The sequence below is a fragment of the Sorex fumeus genome, unplaced genomic scaffold, assembly GCF_029834395.1.
Source record: "Sorex fumeus unplaced genomic scaffold, SorFum_2.1 ptg000061l, whole genome shotgun sequence".
In the NCBI taxonomy this organism is placed as follows: domain Eukaryota; kingdom Metazoa; phylum Chordata; class Mammalia; order Eulipotyphla; family Soricidae; genus Sorex; species Sorex fumeus.
This window is the reverse complement of record NW_026606118.1, coordinates 47,529,880-47,548,846: the sequence shown is the minus strand read 5'-3', so window position 1 is coordinate 47,548,846 and position 18,967 is coordinate 47,529,880. Positions and strand designations below refer to the sequence as shown.

The window sequence follows — 18,967 nt, the reverse complement described above, 5'->3', positions numbered from 1 at the left end:
GAGGGACGGAGGGATGTTTCTAATATAGTATTTATTTCAATCACATAGATATGAGTTACTTTTTACTATAAAAAGAGATGTTCAGACTCCATCTTATGTTTGAGGCTCTGTCTTATTAAACTTTTAGTTAATTTTTAAAAATTATTAATTACAGTCAAGAATTAACTTTCAGTTAGGCTGTTGCTTCTGAGCATAAACATAGCACTGTAGCACTGTCCTCCCATTGTTCATCGATTTGCTCTAACGGACACCAGTAAGTCTCCATTGTGAGACTTGTTGTTTTCTGTTTTTGGCATATTGAATACATCACGGGTAGCTTGCCAGGCTTTGCTGTGAGGGCAGGATACTCTTGGTTTATGCCAGGCTCTCTGAGAGGGGCGGAGGAACCGAACCTGGGTTAGCCAGGTGCAAGGCAAATGTCTGACCTATTGTGTTATCACTCCAGCCCGAGCATAAATATATCCTAGTATAAATACATATAAAGAGATGTATATTTTCTATTTCTATTTCTCTATTAATAAGGTCATTTTTACTAAAGTCAGTGTAAGAAACGCAGTCTATGACCAACCCTAGTTTTTGCAATTCTACCCTTCTCCGCCCATTCTATTCTACAAACATCACATTGGGATAAATTTTGACCCATATCTGTTCTTGTACTTTCTGATTTGCCTGTATAAGATCTTTGAACTAACATTACTATTTAATTTTAGCCCTATTCTTTTTGTCATGGTTGATAACAATAAAAATATATTTTCCTTTTGTTCATGGCCATAAAATCACTGGAGCAAAGATAAGGCTATAATATGAAAAAAATGATGATATGTTTCTGTGACAGAGAAACGCAAATATAGTAGCTCTTTTTCCCATCTACTTATATGGAGTCTTAACTCAACAATGTGTGGTCTCTTCATTTTCAGATCTATGAACACTTTGTTTTGTATTTCATTCGGGGGTTACATCTGATGGTAGCTCAAGACGTACTCTTTACTCTGCGCTCAGGGAGACTATACACAGTGCTGGGGATTGAGCTAGAGTCAGCATATATGTGCAAGGCAAGTGCTTTACAGCCTGTTCTATCTTTCTGCCATGTTTTACTCCCTTATTGCATTGTATTATACTGCAGTGCATTTTACTTTTTATATCATTTAGGCAGTAATGTTATAACAGTGTTTTACTTTATAGTATTGATGTAAAAAATTACTGCATATCACAGTCACCAAAGTCCCTGATCTTCCACCCATCCTTACTTCTTCTGTTGACCTTCCTTCCATGCACACCTATTACCCTACTTTTTTTAAAAAAAAATTATTAGTGAAACAGCATGAGGTACTGTTGTAGACTTACAGAACTTTGTGTTTGGGTCCCAACCATACAATGATCAAACAGTCACCCCTCCACCAGTGCCCAACTTCCACCACGATGGATCCCACTATCCCTCCCACCCCCAACCTCCCCCATCCCACCCTGCCTCTGTGGCAGTGTATTCCCTTTTGTTCTCTCTCTCCTTTTGGGTGCTGTGGTTTGCAAAAGAGGCATTGAATGGCAATCATGTTTGGCCTATAGTCTACTTTCAGCATGTATCTCCCATCCTGGGAGGATCCTCCCAATACTCTTTATTTGGTGTTCCCTTCAATAGCTGAGCTCCCTTTTCCCATAGCATGTGTGGCTGGCCTCCAAACCATGGAGTAAACCTCCTGGTTCTAATCTCGGTGATTCTTGGGTGTTAGTCTCCTATTTTGTTACTTTATGTTCCCCAGATGAATGCGATCTATGTCTATCCCTTTCTTTCTCACTCACTTCGCTTAGCATGATACTTTCCATGTAGTACCACTTGTATGTAAATTTCATGACTTCATCTTTTCTAACAACTACATAGTACTCCATTGTGTAGATATACCAAAATTTCTTTAACCAGTTATCTGTTCTCAGGCACTCAGGTTTTTTCCAGATTCTGGCTATTGTAAATAGTGCTGCAATGAACAAACAAGTGCAGATGTCACTTCGACTGTATTACCCTACTTTTTAATGACTAATAGTTGTGGTTTGGCATACACTGTTACCTCACTTTACCATGACCAACATGCTCTATATCTGCACCTATGCCCTTGTGTTACTTCCAGCCCATCGCAAAATCTGGTATTTTTAGGTATATATCAGAGTACCTAAGGTGTATTACCAATTAATGCTATCCATATTCATGTCTTATTTGTTTATATACATTACAGAGGAGTGAGATCATCGGGTATCTGTTCATTGTTTCTGGCTAAAGTCTCTTCATGATATTATTCAATTCCATTCAACTTTTTTATTAGTGAACAGAGACCAACATTTTCTAAATATAGAAGAAATATTTTTAAGAACCATTCAGATTTGAAACAGAAGACAATTATGCTGGAAGATAAATATACTATATACGAGTTTGCTTATGTAATACTTTAAAATTTATGAACAGATTTTAAAAAGATTATAAACAGAATCTATGAGAAATTTGTTATCTACATTTATATTTTTAACATCTTATTCTTGTTAAATAAGAAACAAAGCCAGACATGAGAAGACTTAGCTCTTTACTCTTCTGTTAAATTACTTTTACTTTATTAATAATTACTAATAATATATTGTATTATGTATTGTAATTTACTGGAACTCTTCATATGCAGTCACACATTTTACATATTCATAAAAATCTTCATAACTACTCATGTAATTAAATATTATAAATATTAACTCCTTAAGCAGAAGGGACAAATGAAGCTTAGAGATCTCTATGATTCTCCAACTCAGTTGGACCTACAGATGACAGAATCAGAATCCTCAGTCTGGATATTAGAAAAATCACTGTTTTCCCACTATTCCACAATAAATATGTCTGTTTTAACACAGATATCCCAAAAATAATCAGTTATTAAACTATTATCACCTAAAGTGTGATTCATTATTATTACCTAGCAAAAGTATTCATGAGCATCCACTTATATTCAAATAGAAAATGCTCCAAACCTGAAAAGAATTGAGTTTCTCCACTGTGATGAAATGCTCTGGCATGATGATGGATAAACTGGCAACACTCACCTCTTTTTGACGGTACTTGATTGCCAGTTTCAGTCTTGCAAGATCATTTCCACTTTGCTCTTCTATGAGACTATTGTCATCTCGGTAATTAAGAATGATTTCCAGTTCTCTGGAACTTCTTGTCTGATCCAGTAGGTCCTTAGCAAACTGTTTGCACTGCCGTGACAGCTCCTCATATTCTGACTTGAATTCATTTTCCACTTTACTAAGTTCTTGAAGCTCCCAACTCAACTGAAAGGCTGTAAGAAAAGGATCTTCGCTTGACAGTGCTATGAGAGACGGACTGGCCAAGGCCTTGTAGATATTCAGTCGGGAGCGTGAGTGACGAAGACTGTCCACATCAGAACTGGAGACACATTCAACACAGTTACAGCGGACTTCATGGGGTCGGGGTACAGAAACTCCTTTCTGGACTAAAAGTTTTATTATCTCATAATTATTTGTATGGGCTGCCAAAATGATTGGTGTAATGTCCGGAGTGAATTCAGAGAATTGCTTATCAAGAAGTATGGGAGGCACCTAGTAAAAGAAAACAGAGATGCTATGAATATTTATTCAGTTGTTAGGGGCTTTGAATGTTAATAGCATTGTTGAACCAGCTTCAGAAATCTGCAAGTTTTCTTGTTGGAAATATATGCGCTTCCCACCTGAAAAGAGACAAAACAATACTAGACTGGACAGCTTTCCAATATAGTATGCCATTACTGTAGTTTGGATTTTTGAGTCACACTGGGCAGTACTCAGGGCTTACTCCTGTTTCTATGCTCAGTGAACTTTCCTGGAAGTACATTGGGACCATAGTTAACTTAACAACAATCAACACAAGTCATTTAAAAATTAGAAAGTGAGGGGACTGAAGAGGTAGTACAGCTGGCAGGGTGCTTGCCATGCACATAGCTGATGCAGGATAGATCCGCAGAATTGTACATTGTTTCCCTGAATCTGCCAGGAGTGACGCTTGAGGTCAGAATCAGAAGCAATCCCTGAGTATTACTGAGTGTGGCCCAAGAATAAACAACAATATTTAAGAAATGGAATTTTACCTAAATATATTTCCATCAATGAATTATATACTTTTCAGCTAACAATATTGACCTAGGAAACTGCAGAAGAAAAATTTATCATGGAGAGATCTACATTCAATTCACAAACATTTATTTCGATAAAATCAGTGTTTGTTAAAGTTAGTTGTACAATTTGACTAAAGAGTTGGCATACAGATTATAATTTGGTGTATTCTAATTATTAATATTAAATAGATCCATGATAAAACCTAGCTCTACTCTTAGGTATATTACTTTGTCAAAGTTTCTTTATGTCTCTACTATATTCAAAAGAATATTCCTTCTAAGATGAAGATTTTGATTCTGAACACTTTTTGTATCCAGTGACAGCATGATAAAATTTTTATGAGATTTTTTCAAGAGTTTTAATAAAAATTTGTTAAAATTTTAATTTCGTCTTTTTAACTTTTGATGTGGGTCCCAGGGCTGACATCTCCAAACCTGCTCGGATCAAGGCTGAGCATTTTCCACCCAGATCCTCCAAATTCCAGTAGGCAGGGATCACACCCACCAACTGGTCCCCTGGCACCATGTAATCCCATCAACGGCCAAGACCCAGAGACTATAAAACCCAGCTCCTGGAAGAGAACAGCACAGAGTCTCCTGCCCCTGCGCCTGGCTGTCCTCGCCTGGGCCCCTTGGAGGGGAGCGGGTTGAGTTTCCCTCCCTGCCCCGACCAGGGCTCCGGCAGCCAAAGACCTCCAGAATCAGCCACCACCATGCTGAGACCACTCTCCACACGTATGAAGGTACCGGCAGAGGAACAAAGGCATGCGGGTCCCGGGGCTGAGATCTCCAAGCCTGCTCGGATCGGGGCTGAGAATCCTTCACCCAGATCCTCCAAATTCCAGTAGGCAGGGGCACACCCACCAACTGGCCCCCTGGCGTCGTGTAATCCCATCAACGGCCAAGACCCAGAGACAATAAAACCCAGCTCCCAGAAACACCTTATTATCTCATTCTTACTTTGGACAAAATGGCAGGCTACCGAATGTAACTTGTCCACACGGCAGAGTCTGGCAAACTCCCCGTGGTGTACCCAATATGCCAAATACCAGTAAAAATGATGGGTCTCATTCTCCTAACCCTGGAAGAGCCTTTAATATGGCACTTCTTAAAAATATCTCAGGGCTAGGACGAAGGAGACGTTACTGGGGCCTGCTCAAGGCAATTGACAAACAACAGGATGGTCGTGACTGTGATCGTGAACTTTTGATGTTTCTTCTAAAATATAAAACAACTATATATTTTTAACAATCCTATTAAACATGTTTCTCTCACATATTCAGATTACTTGTGTTTTTACTTCAAGCATAAAGGAGTTCCAATGTAGAGTTAGACTTAAAAAGTTTATTTCTAACATCAGGTATTTAAAAGTTAAAAATTTAATACACATAAAAATTGTATAAAAACAAGAGGTTGCTCTATGAATGAGTGAGTGAATGAATGAATGAATGAATGAATGAATATCTAAGAAAGAATTGACAAAGGACCAGAGGGAGCTCATGGGTTAAGGGCATGAGATTTGCAATGCTCTTCCAAATACCACTGTTTGGCCTTGGGGCCTTCATGCACTGTTGGGGTAGACGATGTAATCCACAGCACTTCAGGGCCATTATACCATATTTTTGGTTTTTGCATGTTTGTTTGTTTGCTTTTTGTTTAGGGGCCACATATGGAAATGCTCAGGAGTTACTCCTGGCTCTACATTCAAAAATTACTCCTGACACTGCTCAAGGGACCATATGAGATGCTGGGATCAAACTGAGCCCGCTGTGTACAAGCGTCTTAACTGTTGTTCTACTACTCCAACCTCAGTAACATATCTTTGGGTCCTCACATTGAAATCCAGATATATTTGATTGAATATCTGACTAAAATCTGGGGATCTTGTATGCTGGCACATTGTGGCTCACTTGAAAATTGTAACAGTTTTTGTACTTCTTAGCCAGAAATAATATTTCTAAATATAAACATAAATTATATATATTGTATATATACATATATTATACATGTAAAATAAGGTAAAGGTAAAGGTAAAGGCCCTCCCGTTGATGGTCGATTTGCTCGAGCGGGCCCAGTAACGTCTCCATTGGAGACTTTGTTGTTACTGTGTCTGGCATATCGAATACTCTCGGTAGCTTGCCGGGCTCTCCGAGAGGGGCGGAGGAATCGAACTCAGGTCGGCCATGTTGGCTGCGTGTAAGGCGAACGCCCTACCGCTGTGCTATCGCTTCAGCCACATGTAAAATATTAAAATATATTTTAAAATATGTAACATTGTTAATATATATACCTATCTATTCTGTAGCACTGTAGCACTGTCCTCAGATTGTTCATCGACTTGCTCGAGCGAGCACCAGTAACATTTCCATTGTGAGACTTGTTACTGTTTTTGGCATATCAAATATGCCATGGGGAGCGTGCCAGGCTCTGCCATGAGGGCAGGATATTCTCGGTGGCTTGCTGGGCTCTCCGGGAGGGACGGAGAAATCGAACCTGGGTTGCCTACATGCAAGGCAAACGCTCTACTCACTGTGCTATCGCTCCATGAAAAAATATTAATATTTAAGTTGTAAATATATAAATATTGAGATACAATATGATAGCAAAATATCTCCATCATCATTACAGAGACATAGAACTGCATATAAATTTATTTTTCTAAATTCATAAAGAAAATTACACATTATTATGTGGAAGTTTGCAGAAAAGCAATGTAAGTTCTCCATCCTAATTTACAGATACCCTTGATTTTTGTCTATTGATTTCTAGGCTAAGATGCTATCCAGATCTAATTAAATTGGATTTGAAAGACATGAACATTTTAATGGTGAAGCACTAACCAACAATTGATTTCTAGGAGTAATGTTAGGAGACTCATGATTTTTGAAAAGAAAAAGAAAGCATTATTTTTGAAATTAAAAATTCATTCACCTTCATTAAAAAGTAGAATATTACATGGTTTTTAAGAGTCCTAAAATCACCAGAGATAGGAATAGTTATCAGAAATAGGAAGAGCAAGGAAAGGGTGGGGGAGAGAGAGAAAGAGACAGAGGACAAGGGAGAGACTGAGGTTTTGTGAGGGAACGTTTCAGAAATTTGGGGAAATATCTATAATAATACATAGAGTAAAACATTGGATAAAGGTATAGATACATGGTAAATGTAGTAAGGCATATATGGATCTTGGTACCACTTATGATCCCCAAGCACTACCAGGAGTGACCCTGGGATAATCCCTGAGAACTTCCAGGTGTAATTCAAATCACTTCTCTCTCTCTCTCTCTCTCTCTCTCTCTCTCTCTCTCTCTGTATATATATATGTTAAGAGATTAAGTTTATATTAACTTGAATAAGTGTACAAAGCATATTGAAAGTGTAATGCAATGCTGGTAAAACATATTATCTTAGAACCATGACACATGAATCAAATGAACAAGGCTTTGTCAAGAATCATTTCAACTCAATATTATTACTGTGGGTTGGAGCAATAGCACAGCAGTAGGGCGTTTGCCTTGCACAGAGCCAGCCTGGCCAAGCCGGGTTTGATTCCTCCGCCCCTCTCAGAGAGCCGGGCAAGCTACTGAGAGTATCTTGCCTGCACGACAAAGTCTGGCAAGCTAGCCGTGATTTATTCAATATGCCAAACACAGTAACAAGAAGTCTCACGATGGAGACATTACTGGGCCCACTCGAGCCAATCGATGAACAACGGGAGGACAGTGCTTTCTATTATTATTGCAGATATGCTTGGAATCTGATAATGACACAAACAATAACTAATGTGTAAAACACATTGTGTTTGGTACCCTATACAAAGAATTTTTATACTTCATCTTAGTCCTCAAAAATCATACTTGAAGGATGTTTTTAATAAGAGGAGAATTATATTAAAGAAGAGAATATGACTTTGGGAAGTCAAGTAATCTTGCTTATGGTCAAAAGAAATGCACAGTTTTTGATTCCATAATCTGAATTCTTAATCAATAGATTAACTTGTATGTAAGTTGTCTGTATCATCCTGGATAAAGCTCAGGCATCATAAAAAGATATGCATTAACTCTAGTCTTAACCATTTTTAATTGCGTGAAAATGACAAGACTGGCTAATTTATTATTTGTTTATCCATTTTGAAATGTGGATATTTATTCAAGGTACTTCTAATTCTAGAATATGAACTGAATAAAACATGTATATATATTGTCTTCTCTGAGTTAATTCTCAGAGGATTGTGTTGAAAATAAATGTGAAGTATACTCTAATCTATAAATCACAAAATAGCAAGAAAGTACTAGTGTTATGTGACAAATCTAAGATTGTTAGGAAAAAGAGCAGAAACCTCTGTTATTCAATTTTGCCTGATTCATTTGTCTCTACTCACATAAACACAGTCCCAATTATAGTATTTGATTCATGTGAAAGGCAGAAGATAATTTTCTTGCGAGTCAGTTTTGTAATTATAGATGTCAAAGTTTGGTATACATACTTTGTGTTCCTGAAAACTTTAGCTGTGTATCTCTAATGATGCCATATGCTATTTATTATGTGCTATAATATATTCTATAAATAATAAGGATTAAATATTATTTATGACTTGGAAGAAGAACCAAAGAAATCTATTGCAAGTCCTAAGGAGACATCAAACAAACAGAAACTTTAAATCATTGCCAATTTGGACTAGGTTAAATCTCTCAAGTAATTAGATTCCTATCATCAGTATTCCCTTTATTGTTTAACACAGAGATGTTACTTCTATTCTAAAAATTTATTTTAATTTATCTGTTACACTATCAGATAATATCTAAGTGAGAAATTTTATTTGTTGAAAATGTGGTGAATGCTCTAAATTTAAGCTTAATTTTACAAGAATTACACATTAGATCTGATCAGTGTTCTAGCTTTAATTTCATTTGACAGTATTCGTTTCTAGTTCCTTTACGAGGGGAACTAAGAATCTATGACTATATTACCTTTTTTCATGATTTTATCATTTAGATGGTAATATATAGGCCAACATCAACTCTACCCTAATAGTCTGCATCTTTGGTAACTTTATTTAACAACCCCTTCAAAGTTCAATTTTATTATCTAAAAATGTATACATAGCCTTTACCTCATAGTGTTCCCTAAGGATTGAAGTATGATGAATATACAATTGTCTGTATTTTTCACTGTTTTTTCTATTCTTTTTTTCTAAACATGATATAACATAATTAATTTTTGAATAGTTATCACCACTACCTTCATCATTATCCACTCACTCCTTGAAACTTGTTATTTCCCAGAGGTCAAATCTAAGCCCAATATTCTCATTCTATACTCCCCATTTTTTTCTATTACCTTTTGCTAATAATAGACTATATTTGTTAGAATCTTTCCACCATTCACTGAGTAATATTTTGGATGCAGTTATAAATGGATAGACATGAAGAATATCATGCTAAGTGAAATGAGTCAGAAAAAGAGGGACAGACATAGAAGGACTGCACTCATTTGTGGAGTATAAAACAACATAACATGAGGCTGACACCTGACGATAGTAGATACATGGGACAGATAGATTGCTCCATTGTTGGAAGCCCATCTCATGAGAAAAGGGGAGAAGGCAGCTGGAATAGAGAAGGGAACACCAAGAAAAAGATGGCTGGAGGAATCGGTTGGGATGGGAGATGTGTGCAGACAGTAGATAAAGCACAAAACATGATAACCTCTCAGTGTCTGTATTGCAAACCATAGTGTCCAAAAGTAGAGAGAGATTATGGGGAATCATGTCTGCCATGGAGACAGGGGGAGGGTGGGAAACGGGGGTTATACTGGGGATATTGGTGGTGGGGAATGTGCACTGGGGGAGGGATGGGTGTTTGATCATTGTGTGGTTATAACCCAAACATGAAAGCTTGTAACTATCTTACGGTGATTCAGTAAAATAAAAAAAAAATAATAATAAATAGCTACCAAAGCTATTATCTGATTTTATCTTAATTTTTTTCCCCTAGAGAAAAGACAATATTAGGGCATTGGGTGCAGGAAACCCTGTCGTTTGGCAGTATTGTGAAGCAAGTACCTAAAAAAAAGATATTTTAAAGGAATAGAAATTTGCAAAAAAAGAAACAAAAGATGTCAATAGTTCCTTTTAAAAAAATATTTTGGATGCACATTTTATGGCGGAGACTCTTCAAACTTTTGAGAACACAGCAATTCTAAAGGTAATTTTATTAGTGATGATAGCAATCCTTTGCATAGACATGAATGCAAAGAAGTAAATATATGACAAGAAGGAAACTAGGTTAAGAGAAGAAAGCAATTCTAGGATTACCCATGCATACATCTAGAGAATTGGTCAAATGGAACAAAAACAATCACTGCCCTCATTTGACTTTCATTCTAAGAAAAACAGAGAGGCAAAGACATAGAACATAATTGACAGTAGTAAAGGAAACTGAGAAAATAGCATAGTAGAAGAAAACCAAGGGAGTATGAAATTTTGGAATACTAAGATAAGTATCTAGGCTGGCTGCTTATTGGTTGTACCATATGGCCACCTTTTATGAGTCATTGAACCCGGGTCGGCACGTGCAAGGCAAATACCCTACCCGTTGTGCTATCACTCCAGCCCCGAGTACACACTTTTAGAGTGAAAATATGTTTTTCTTCAGCTCTCTGAAGAAGTTGGTACAATGCAAACAACAAATGGAATATTGCTATATAAGATTTCAAAGGGTAAAAATAAGTTTTGGAAATGAGTATTAAATGTAATAAAGAAAGTGATCATGAGAGGAAAGGCATTGTTTTAAAAAGGTTAGAGTATAGGTAGGAGATAAGTAAATGGAGGAAAATTTCACCTTAAAGGTAATTTTATTAGTGATAATAGCAATCCTTTGCATAGACATGGATGCAAAGAAGTAAATATATGAAAAGAAGAAAACGAGGTTAAGAGAAGAAAGCAATTCTAGGATTACCCATGCATACATCTAGAGAATTGGTCAGTATAATCATAGATCTGAGGTCAAATTTTTTAGGTAATGGAAGTCTACTTATACAACTGGAATATACTTAAACAAATGGAAGATACCTAATAACTATGGTTGGAGGTTTACAAAACGTCAGCTCTGATATGAAAGAGTCAATAATGGGCAAGGCAATGTGGTATGAGAGATGTTTTAAGAGTAGTATTTTAATTTAAATTAATGGGCTTTTAATGTTTTCTCTCATTTTCTTTTTAATACTGCTCATATCCAGTCAAACATAGCTTAGAAGTTTTAAGTTTTTCTATTGAAAATAACTTTTAATAGGTGTACATACAGATAGAACTGTAGTACTTATCACTGTCCTCCCATTGTTCATTGATTTGCTTGAGTGGGCACCAGTAACGTCTCCATTGTGAGACTTGCTGTTACTGTTTTTTGTCATATCGAATATGACACTGGGAACTTGCCAGGCTCTGTCGTGCAGGTGGAATACTCCTGGTAGCTTGCCGGGCTCTTCGAGAATGACAGAGGAATCGAACCGGGGTCGGCCGCATGCATGGCAAACACCCTACCCACTGTGATATCGCTCCAGCCCATATATATGTCTATATATTTATATACATAGGACTATATATATTGATATAGTTCATATAAATATATATGGGACTAGAGGGTGACATAATGAGTGAAGATAGGGTGAGGGACAAATACATTATGATAGCTCTCATAAAGCATGGTAAAAGACTTGTCTTGACAGCTGTCTGCTGAACAGAGCTTGCCAATAAGGTGGTGTGGGTAGGTGGAAGACCTTGAGACACTGGTAAAAGACATTAACACAATGGTAGTAGGTGTGATATTGGAATGGGAGACAGAAAGTCTATTAATAGTATTATTGAGCCTATAAGTGCAACAAAGATATATATCCATACACAATTTAAAATTCTAACTTACTGAACTTAGTGTTAATAATGCTCAGACCAATTCTGATTAATAAGTGAAATTCATTTGTATTCTATATTAATGTTCCACCTAGTGACTTTTAAAATATGCTATTCTCACATAAAATATATTTAAATTACAACTTTATACGTAGAAAAATATCTCAATTCACTGCTTATCCTTTCCATTCTTTATTTCCTCTATTTTCACTTTTTTGTTATTTAAAGTAGGGTTTCAGCAAGGAATTGCATAGAGAAGCAATAAAGAAAATTCTTAAAAACAAATTCTTATAAAATTTTACTATTAAAAGTAACAAAACAAATAGGATTCTTGTAGAATTTACTAATCAATTTAAAGAAAGATTTTTTTCTACCAGTTCTATTTTTCTTGGAATCTTCTTATTATAAATGGATTAAATATTATGAAATATCCATTATCAGTATTCATTGGGATCATCACTTATATTTCCTTCTTAATCTATATATAGTTATTTGTCGATTGCCTCGAGCAGGCCCCAGTAACGTCACCTTCATCCTACCCCTGAGATTACATTCAAGGCTCTTTAGGAGAATGAGACCCATCAATGTTACTGGTATTTGGCGTATTGGCTACGCCACAGGGAGTGTGCCAGACTCTGTCGTGTGGGCGGGCTACATTTGTTAGCCTGCCAGTTTGTCCAAAGTAGGAATGAGATAATAAGATGTTATAATAAGACGTCACTCGGCCGTGCGGTTTCGGGAGCTGCTTTTTATAGTCTCTGGGTCTTGGCCGTTGATGGGATTTCACGGCGCCAGGGGGCCAGTTGGTGGGTGTGACCCCTGCCGACTGGAATTTGGAGGATCTGGATGGAGGATGCCCGGCCCCAATCCAAGTAGGCTAGGAGATCTTGGCCCCCGGAACCCGCATGGCTTTGTCCCTCTGCCAGTACTTTTATGTGTGCGGAGAGTGGTCTCAGCATGGTGGTGGCTGGTCTTAGAGGTCTTCGGCAGTCTCCTGCCCCCACGCTTTCGGTTGAGCCGAAGACCTCCAGGACCAGCCACCACCATGCTGAGGTCACTCTCCGCACACATGAAGGCAGAGGGACAAAGCCACGCTGGTTCCGGGGCCGAGATCTCCAAGCCTACTCGGATTGGGACCGGGCATCCTCCACCCAGATCCTCCAAATTCCAGTAGGTGGGGGTCACACCCACCAATTGGCCCCCTAGCGCCGTGTAATCCCATCAACGGCCAAGACCTAGAGAATATAAAAACCAGCTCCCAGAAGAGAACAGTGCAGTCTCCTGCCCCCGCGCCTGGCTGCCCTCTTCGAGGCCCCTTGGAGGGGAGCGGGTTGAGCTTTCCTCCCCTTCCCGACCAGGGCTCCAGCAGCCGAAGACCTCCAAGACCAGCCAGCCGAAGACCTATTTATAGTAATGTCTCTTATATAGTAGAAAATGATCATGGCATTTTTCCTAGCATATGATTAAGATTTTGTGTTCATACATTTAAGTGTGATGAGATATAATTTGTCTTTTTTTCATTTCTTGCTCTTTTCATGATACTAAGGTTATACTAAATTTTGTAAGTGCTGTATTTGTGAAAGGTTGAGCATTAAATTAAATGGTAGGCTTCACATAGATATGTCTAAACATACTAATATCTATTCAATAGATTTTCTCAAGTTTTAACTTTTGTCAAGACAGTATTAAAAAGTTAACAATTAGGTAATATCTAAAATATTATGTAATAGAATATTTTATTCTTTATACCCTTTATCATTGCTCAGTGTTGACTATTCACAGATCATTAGAACAGGTCACCAATATAGGAGAGTGATTGTCAGCAATAAAAGCATCTACACAGGTTTTTAGGTAGTTTAAATATCAGTTTTCCTATTAATATCAGAAACTTCTGACTATGTGAAAATTTACATTTTTCACAAGAGATGTATTATGCAGAACACATTTAAACAATCATAATTTATGCAATTCTAGTGGTATTGTTATAGTCATTGTTTGAGAGTGCAGCGTCTTATACATTATTTTAATGAATAACAATTTAATTTTAAATGTACTATAGCTTATTTATATCTTTCCATTTTGAAAACATGAAAGAATGAATGAATAAATGAGTCTTTCTCTACTTTGATTTTGCTAAATTGCATTTCCGAATGTATTCAGTTCCACCAGATACAAAGTGTTAGTTTTATTGTACTGCTAGAATTTCATAATTTACTTCTTTTCCTTTAGTTGATTTCATATTCAGTATTAAATAGCATTATTTTTTATCAATTTTGGTTGTGTTTTACAACTTTCTCTTTTACACATATTTTACACTTTATGATTTTGTTGTAAGTTTATGAAGGAATATATGCTATTAAATTATTAGATGCCTTATTTTGTAATAAAACAAATCTTATAGAAACAAAATCACAGCTAGTCTTCACTTTGTATTATACATGTATAAATCAATATCAATATAAATTATATAAATACATGAAAATTTATATAGTTATGCAAAACCTCATGATTTCAAAATCAGCCAGGAAAGTTTTTCTCAGTTTTGTTTGTTTGGATAGACATTATCAATCTTACCTATATTTTTTCAAGTGGCCTGAAATTCTTAGACCTAAGAGAAATAGAGTATCAGATCATGTCCACCAGGTTGAATGAACATGAATGGCAGAAATCTAGAGACATAACAGGAGTCCTCATATGTTAACCTATTTTGGTGAAAATTGAAAATATGAGGAATGTGAAAATGTAAGCAACAGTATCTCACCAGTCTATTATGCCAACTGCATGCTGTTTTCAGAAATTAAATTCCAGGGCCAGAGAACCAGCAGAGGGGTTTAGGTGCCTGTCTTGAATGCGGTTGACCCTGGTTTAATCCCTGGCACCAGAGCTGATCTCCTGAGCACTATCAGGACTTATCCCTGAAAACAGAGCTAATGAAAGCCATGCTTGGGAAAAAAAAATCCTTAAATCAAGTCTATGTTACAAGTGGAAATGTCATTCAAGGAGCTTTCTTAGGTCACAGTCTGTCAAAAAACTCCACCGGATTTCTTTGTTGGTTATAAGAGACGCAGCAAACACTACTAATAATTCTGAAAGCATGCTGATACGAAATGATGGATGGGAATCCAAATGGCCAATAAATGACTACAGCAAAAGGTAAAACAAACACCAACACTTCAAGCCACGGAGACATACCATGTCCAATACATATATATGAACAACAGGTTAAACAAAATTATACAGTTTTTGGGAATCTTTAATTGGATTTTTATAGTGATTGGTGAAAAAGCAAGGTTAAAAAATATATCTTAGTATGAATACATAAAATTAATTATATTCTTTTTACAATTTTAGGTCACCTATTTAGTATTAATAGAATTTTTATTTAATGGTCTTAAATTTCCCTTTACAGAAAAAAACACAATTGTAGTAAATTTTGAGAATCTCATTGTAAAAGTAAGCCTGTCTTTTTCATCTGCACATTTAAAAATCACTCTTTTGGATTGGAGAGATGGTGTAGTAGGTAGGGAGCTTGCCTTGCACACTGCTAATCAAGGTTCAATCCCAGCATCCCACATGGTGCCCTGAGCTTGTAAGGAATGTTCCCTGAGTGCAGAATTAGGTGCAAACAACTAAGTACCACTGCCTGTCCCCCCCCAACAAAATAAATGACAACAACAACAAAATAAACTAGTTATATATCCTTATTATCTTAATTTTGTGAATATCTAAGTGAAAAAAAATAAATTTCAGCTTAACTCCCATAGTGTCTCTCTCTCTATATATATATACATATATATATATACTGCTCAGAATGCAATATTGTATCCCATTACAATTCTATGGAGCAATGTAGTTTCAGAGAAAATTTAATATATTAAATATAGGCACCCCACACACATACATATTACAAGAAAATTTCTTTAGGATGGTAATGGGGTTGGCCACATGTACAATTCTCATGGCTAACTTCTGGTTCTGCACTCAGGGACTGTATGTAATGCTGGGAATTGGACCAAGTCGGATACATACAAAAAACAAACCCTTAACTCCACACTGTCTTCCTAGTACCCTAAGTTAATTTTTTGGCAGTATTAAAAATATTTCATGTGAATATGATGTAATCAGAATTTATACCTAAATTGAAAGCATTAAATGGTGATGATTTTTTTAATTGCTATAACCAACCATCTACTAACCTATTTGATAACTTTTACTTAATGCTAAAATATATATATATATATAGAATATGTGGCCAGTCTAATAAATTAAGACTGATATGGTTTTGGAGTGCAATTTATTCCCTGATATGTATTATTATTCATAGGAGAGGAAAGTGCAATACGAAAATATGAAAAAAAAATTTAAACAATCCAAATCAAATATCAAATGTCTTTATATTTATGTATTAGTAATCACATGAGCTAACATATTAAAGGGTGAAATATTTCATTAAAAATAATGAACAAATTAAGTGAAGATAATATGTTTTATTACTACTACGTGATAAATTGGTATCTCGAAAAGATTCGGTCACAAAAACGGTCATTTTAAATTAAAGTTCGGTTGTAAAATTGAGGCATTATGCTGAAATAACATTTTTTAGAACTTCCCTGAGACTGTATAAAAATAGCAGAAATAATATTTGGAAAAGTTCTAGGAATTGAGAGCTTAAAAGTATGAAAAAATATATATATATTATCAGTCACATCATCCATGTAACAGCTTTCTAGGCAAGAGAAAAATGATGAGTAACTATACTTCCACTAATGAAATGACTGCTTTTTTCTGTCCACAAACAAAGAAAAGGTAACCTAGATTATTTTAGTGGGTATTGAGAAATACAGAAGTGAAGGGCAAGAATGGGTTTTTATTTTTCTTTCTTCCTTTGAATTCCTTTAGTAGTGAACTAAACTATGAGAGATAAGAAAAAATTCATTATTTTTTACTTCAGCAGCAAGCGGCTATGTAACTTAATAGCTTCTATTTTAATGTGCCTATATATCACATTAGAGGCAAGTTACATTTATTATATTATTTTATTTATTATATAATATTCTAATATACTCTATAATGTTCTGATATATTTTATGTCAGAGTGAAGAAATATTTTCCAAAAAAACAGGGATTAATTCTTCATCTCTCATAGCCCAATAAAAGAAACATAAGAGCTAAATCCTAGAGGAAACAAAAACGTTGTAAAAAAAAAAAGGAACCTTTTCTCATCTTTGCTTTACTGAGTAAGATCTATAATGACCGGAATATAACAGTAACATAGCAATCTAAACGTAGCATTTTGTCATTATACTATATAGTTATACACACACAAAAAAAAATCAAAGAACATGGTGGCTCATATTTTTTTTAGCTTGATGGTACATTTTATAATCTGATTTGGGGAACTAATAAACATGTACTTATATCAGTTAAAATCAAGTAAAGAAATATAGAAACTTTTCCTGGAAATTGTGCTTTTATAGTCCCTTTAAACCTTTGCTAATGTTGCAAAGTGAAGAATTTGTAATCTTCTAAGAAATGAAGTCTGTAATTTACTCCTAAATTCATGCCAGATAGTATTCACCAGATGGCAGTCTTTTCCTCAAGTATGGACAAAACAAGCTTGATCTATAAATATACAGTGTCAATTAAGGTACACTACCTTTATTCAAACAAACAGAATTTTAGTGTTGTATCTTCTGAAAATATATCCCCTAATCCCTGACAATGTCCCCAAAGGAACCTTTTATTATTTTATTATATGATTTCCAGTGATTGTCTTTATGTTTTCCTTTTTTTATTCTTTTTCAGAGTTAACCTATTCTTTTAATCACATGAACTCTCTCTGTTGGGATTTGGATTATCTTAATTGTTTGCTCATTATCTTTTTTTACTTCTAGACATGTCAGAAGTAATAAGCCTACTGTATCCACAATCTATATGAATCTCAGATTCTCATTCCTTGTAATCATCATGCTGAGTCTTTCATCAGAACTGATCATTAGAATCCAACAAGGTTGACTTGTAGTCTGCTTAAGCATATTTGAAACCTAATCATAACAATTTAGAAGTGTGACACAAATGTCAACTTGTACATATAGATAAAATTAGCATACTTTGCTCTGAAGTGATGACGATAATAACAATAAATGATATGTAAATATGCTAGGCATTTTATATGACATATATTTCTAATGCTCATAATAACTGAGAGAGGTGCCAGCAGGGTGTGGCTTATGAATGTGATAATCTCATTGGCCACCCTCCAGAACTCACAGATGCTCCTCCCAGACTGGAGTATAAAAGGAAGCTCCCAGAACCATTCCACCAGACTCCGCACCAGGCTGTGGGGCAGGTGAGAGCCCTCCCCACCCCAAGGGACTCAGCCCCTGCAGCCGACCTCCACTGCCCAACCACCGCCATGCTCCAGGCAGCTTTCCGGATGCTCAGGCGGAGCCTCACGCAGGAATGAAGTCCCATGGGAGCCAGATAATGCAGAACGTTGTGACCTTGGACTCTGGACTCAAGGAGACCCAGAACAGAGATCCTCTGCCTGCTTCCCCCAGTCTCCTGTGACTCAGGGATCACACCCATTAGCCACATACTTCTGACACCAGATAATCTCCTCAGATAATCTCCAGATAAATCTGCAGGGTGTGGCCCAAAAATGAGAAAGAAGTGAAAATGATTCTATATTACCTGTGCCTAGCACAAAAAATATAATAAATTGGAAATTGCTCCAATAGCCATTAGACTCTCTTACAATTCTTAGAAGCTATCTATGATTTTAAGAAAATCAGTTTCTCTTTCTCAAAGAAGAAATCCGAATGGCAAAAAAGCACATGAGAAAATGCTCTACATCATTAATCATCAGGGAGATGCAGATCAAAACCACAATGAGATACCATCTCACACCTCAGAGACTGGC

At 36.2% G+C, this 18,967-nt stretch overlaps 1 protein-coding gene across 8 annotated transcripts in view; it reads right to left on the bottom strand.

Annotated features, from left to right (window-relative positions):
• Positions 1-18,967, bottom strand: part of TRPC4 (transient receptor potential cation channel subfamily C member 4) — a 242,286-nt gene that overhangs the window by 129,427 nt on the left and 93,892 nt on the right. For all 8 annotated transcript variants that reach the window (XM_056125957.1, XM_056125958.1, XM_056125956.1 and 5 more), the window contains exon 3: positions 3,073-3,591. In XM_056125957.1, coding sequence (XP_055981932.1) covers positions 3,073-3,591 — 519 coding nt within the window. The remainder of the gene's footprint in view (positions 1-3,072; positions 3,592-18,967) is intronic.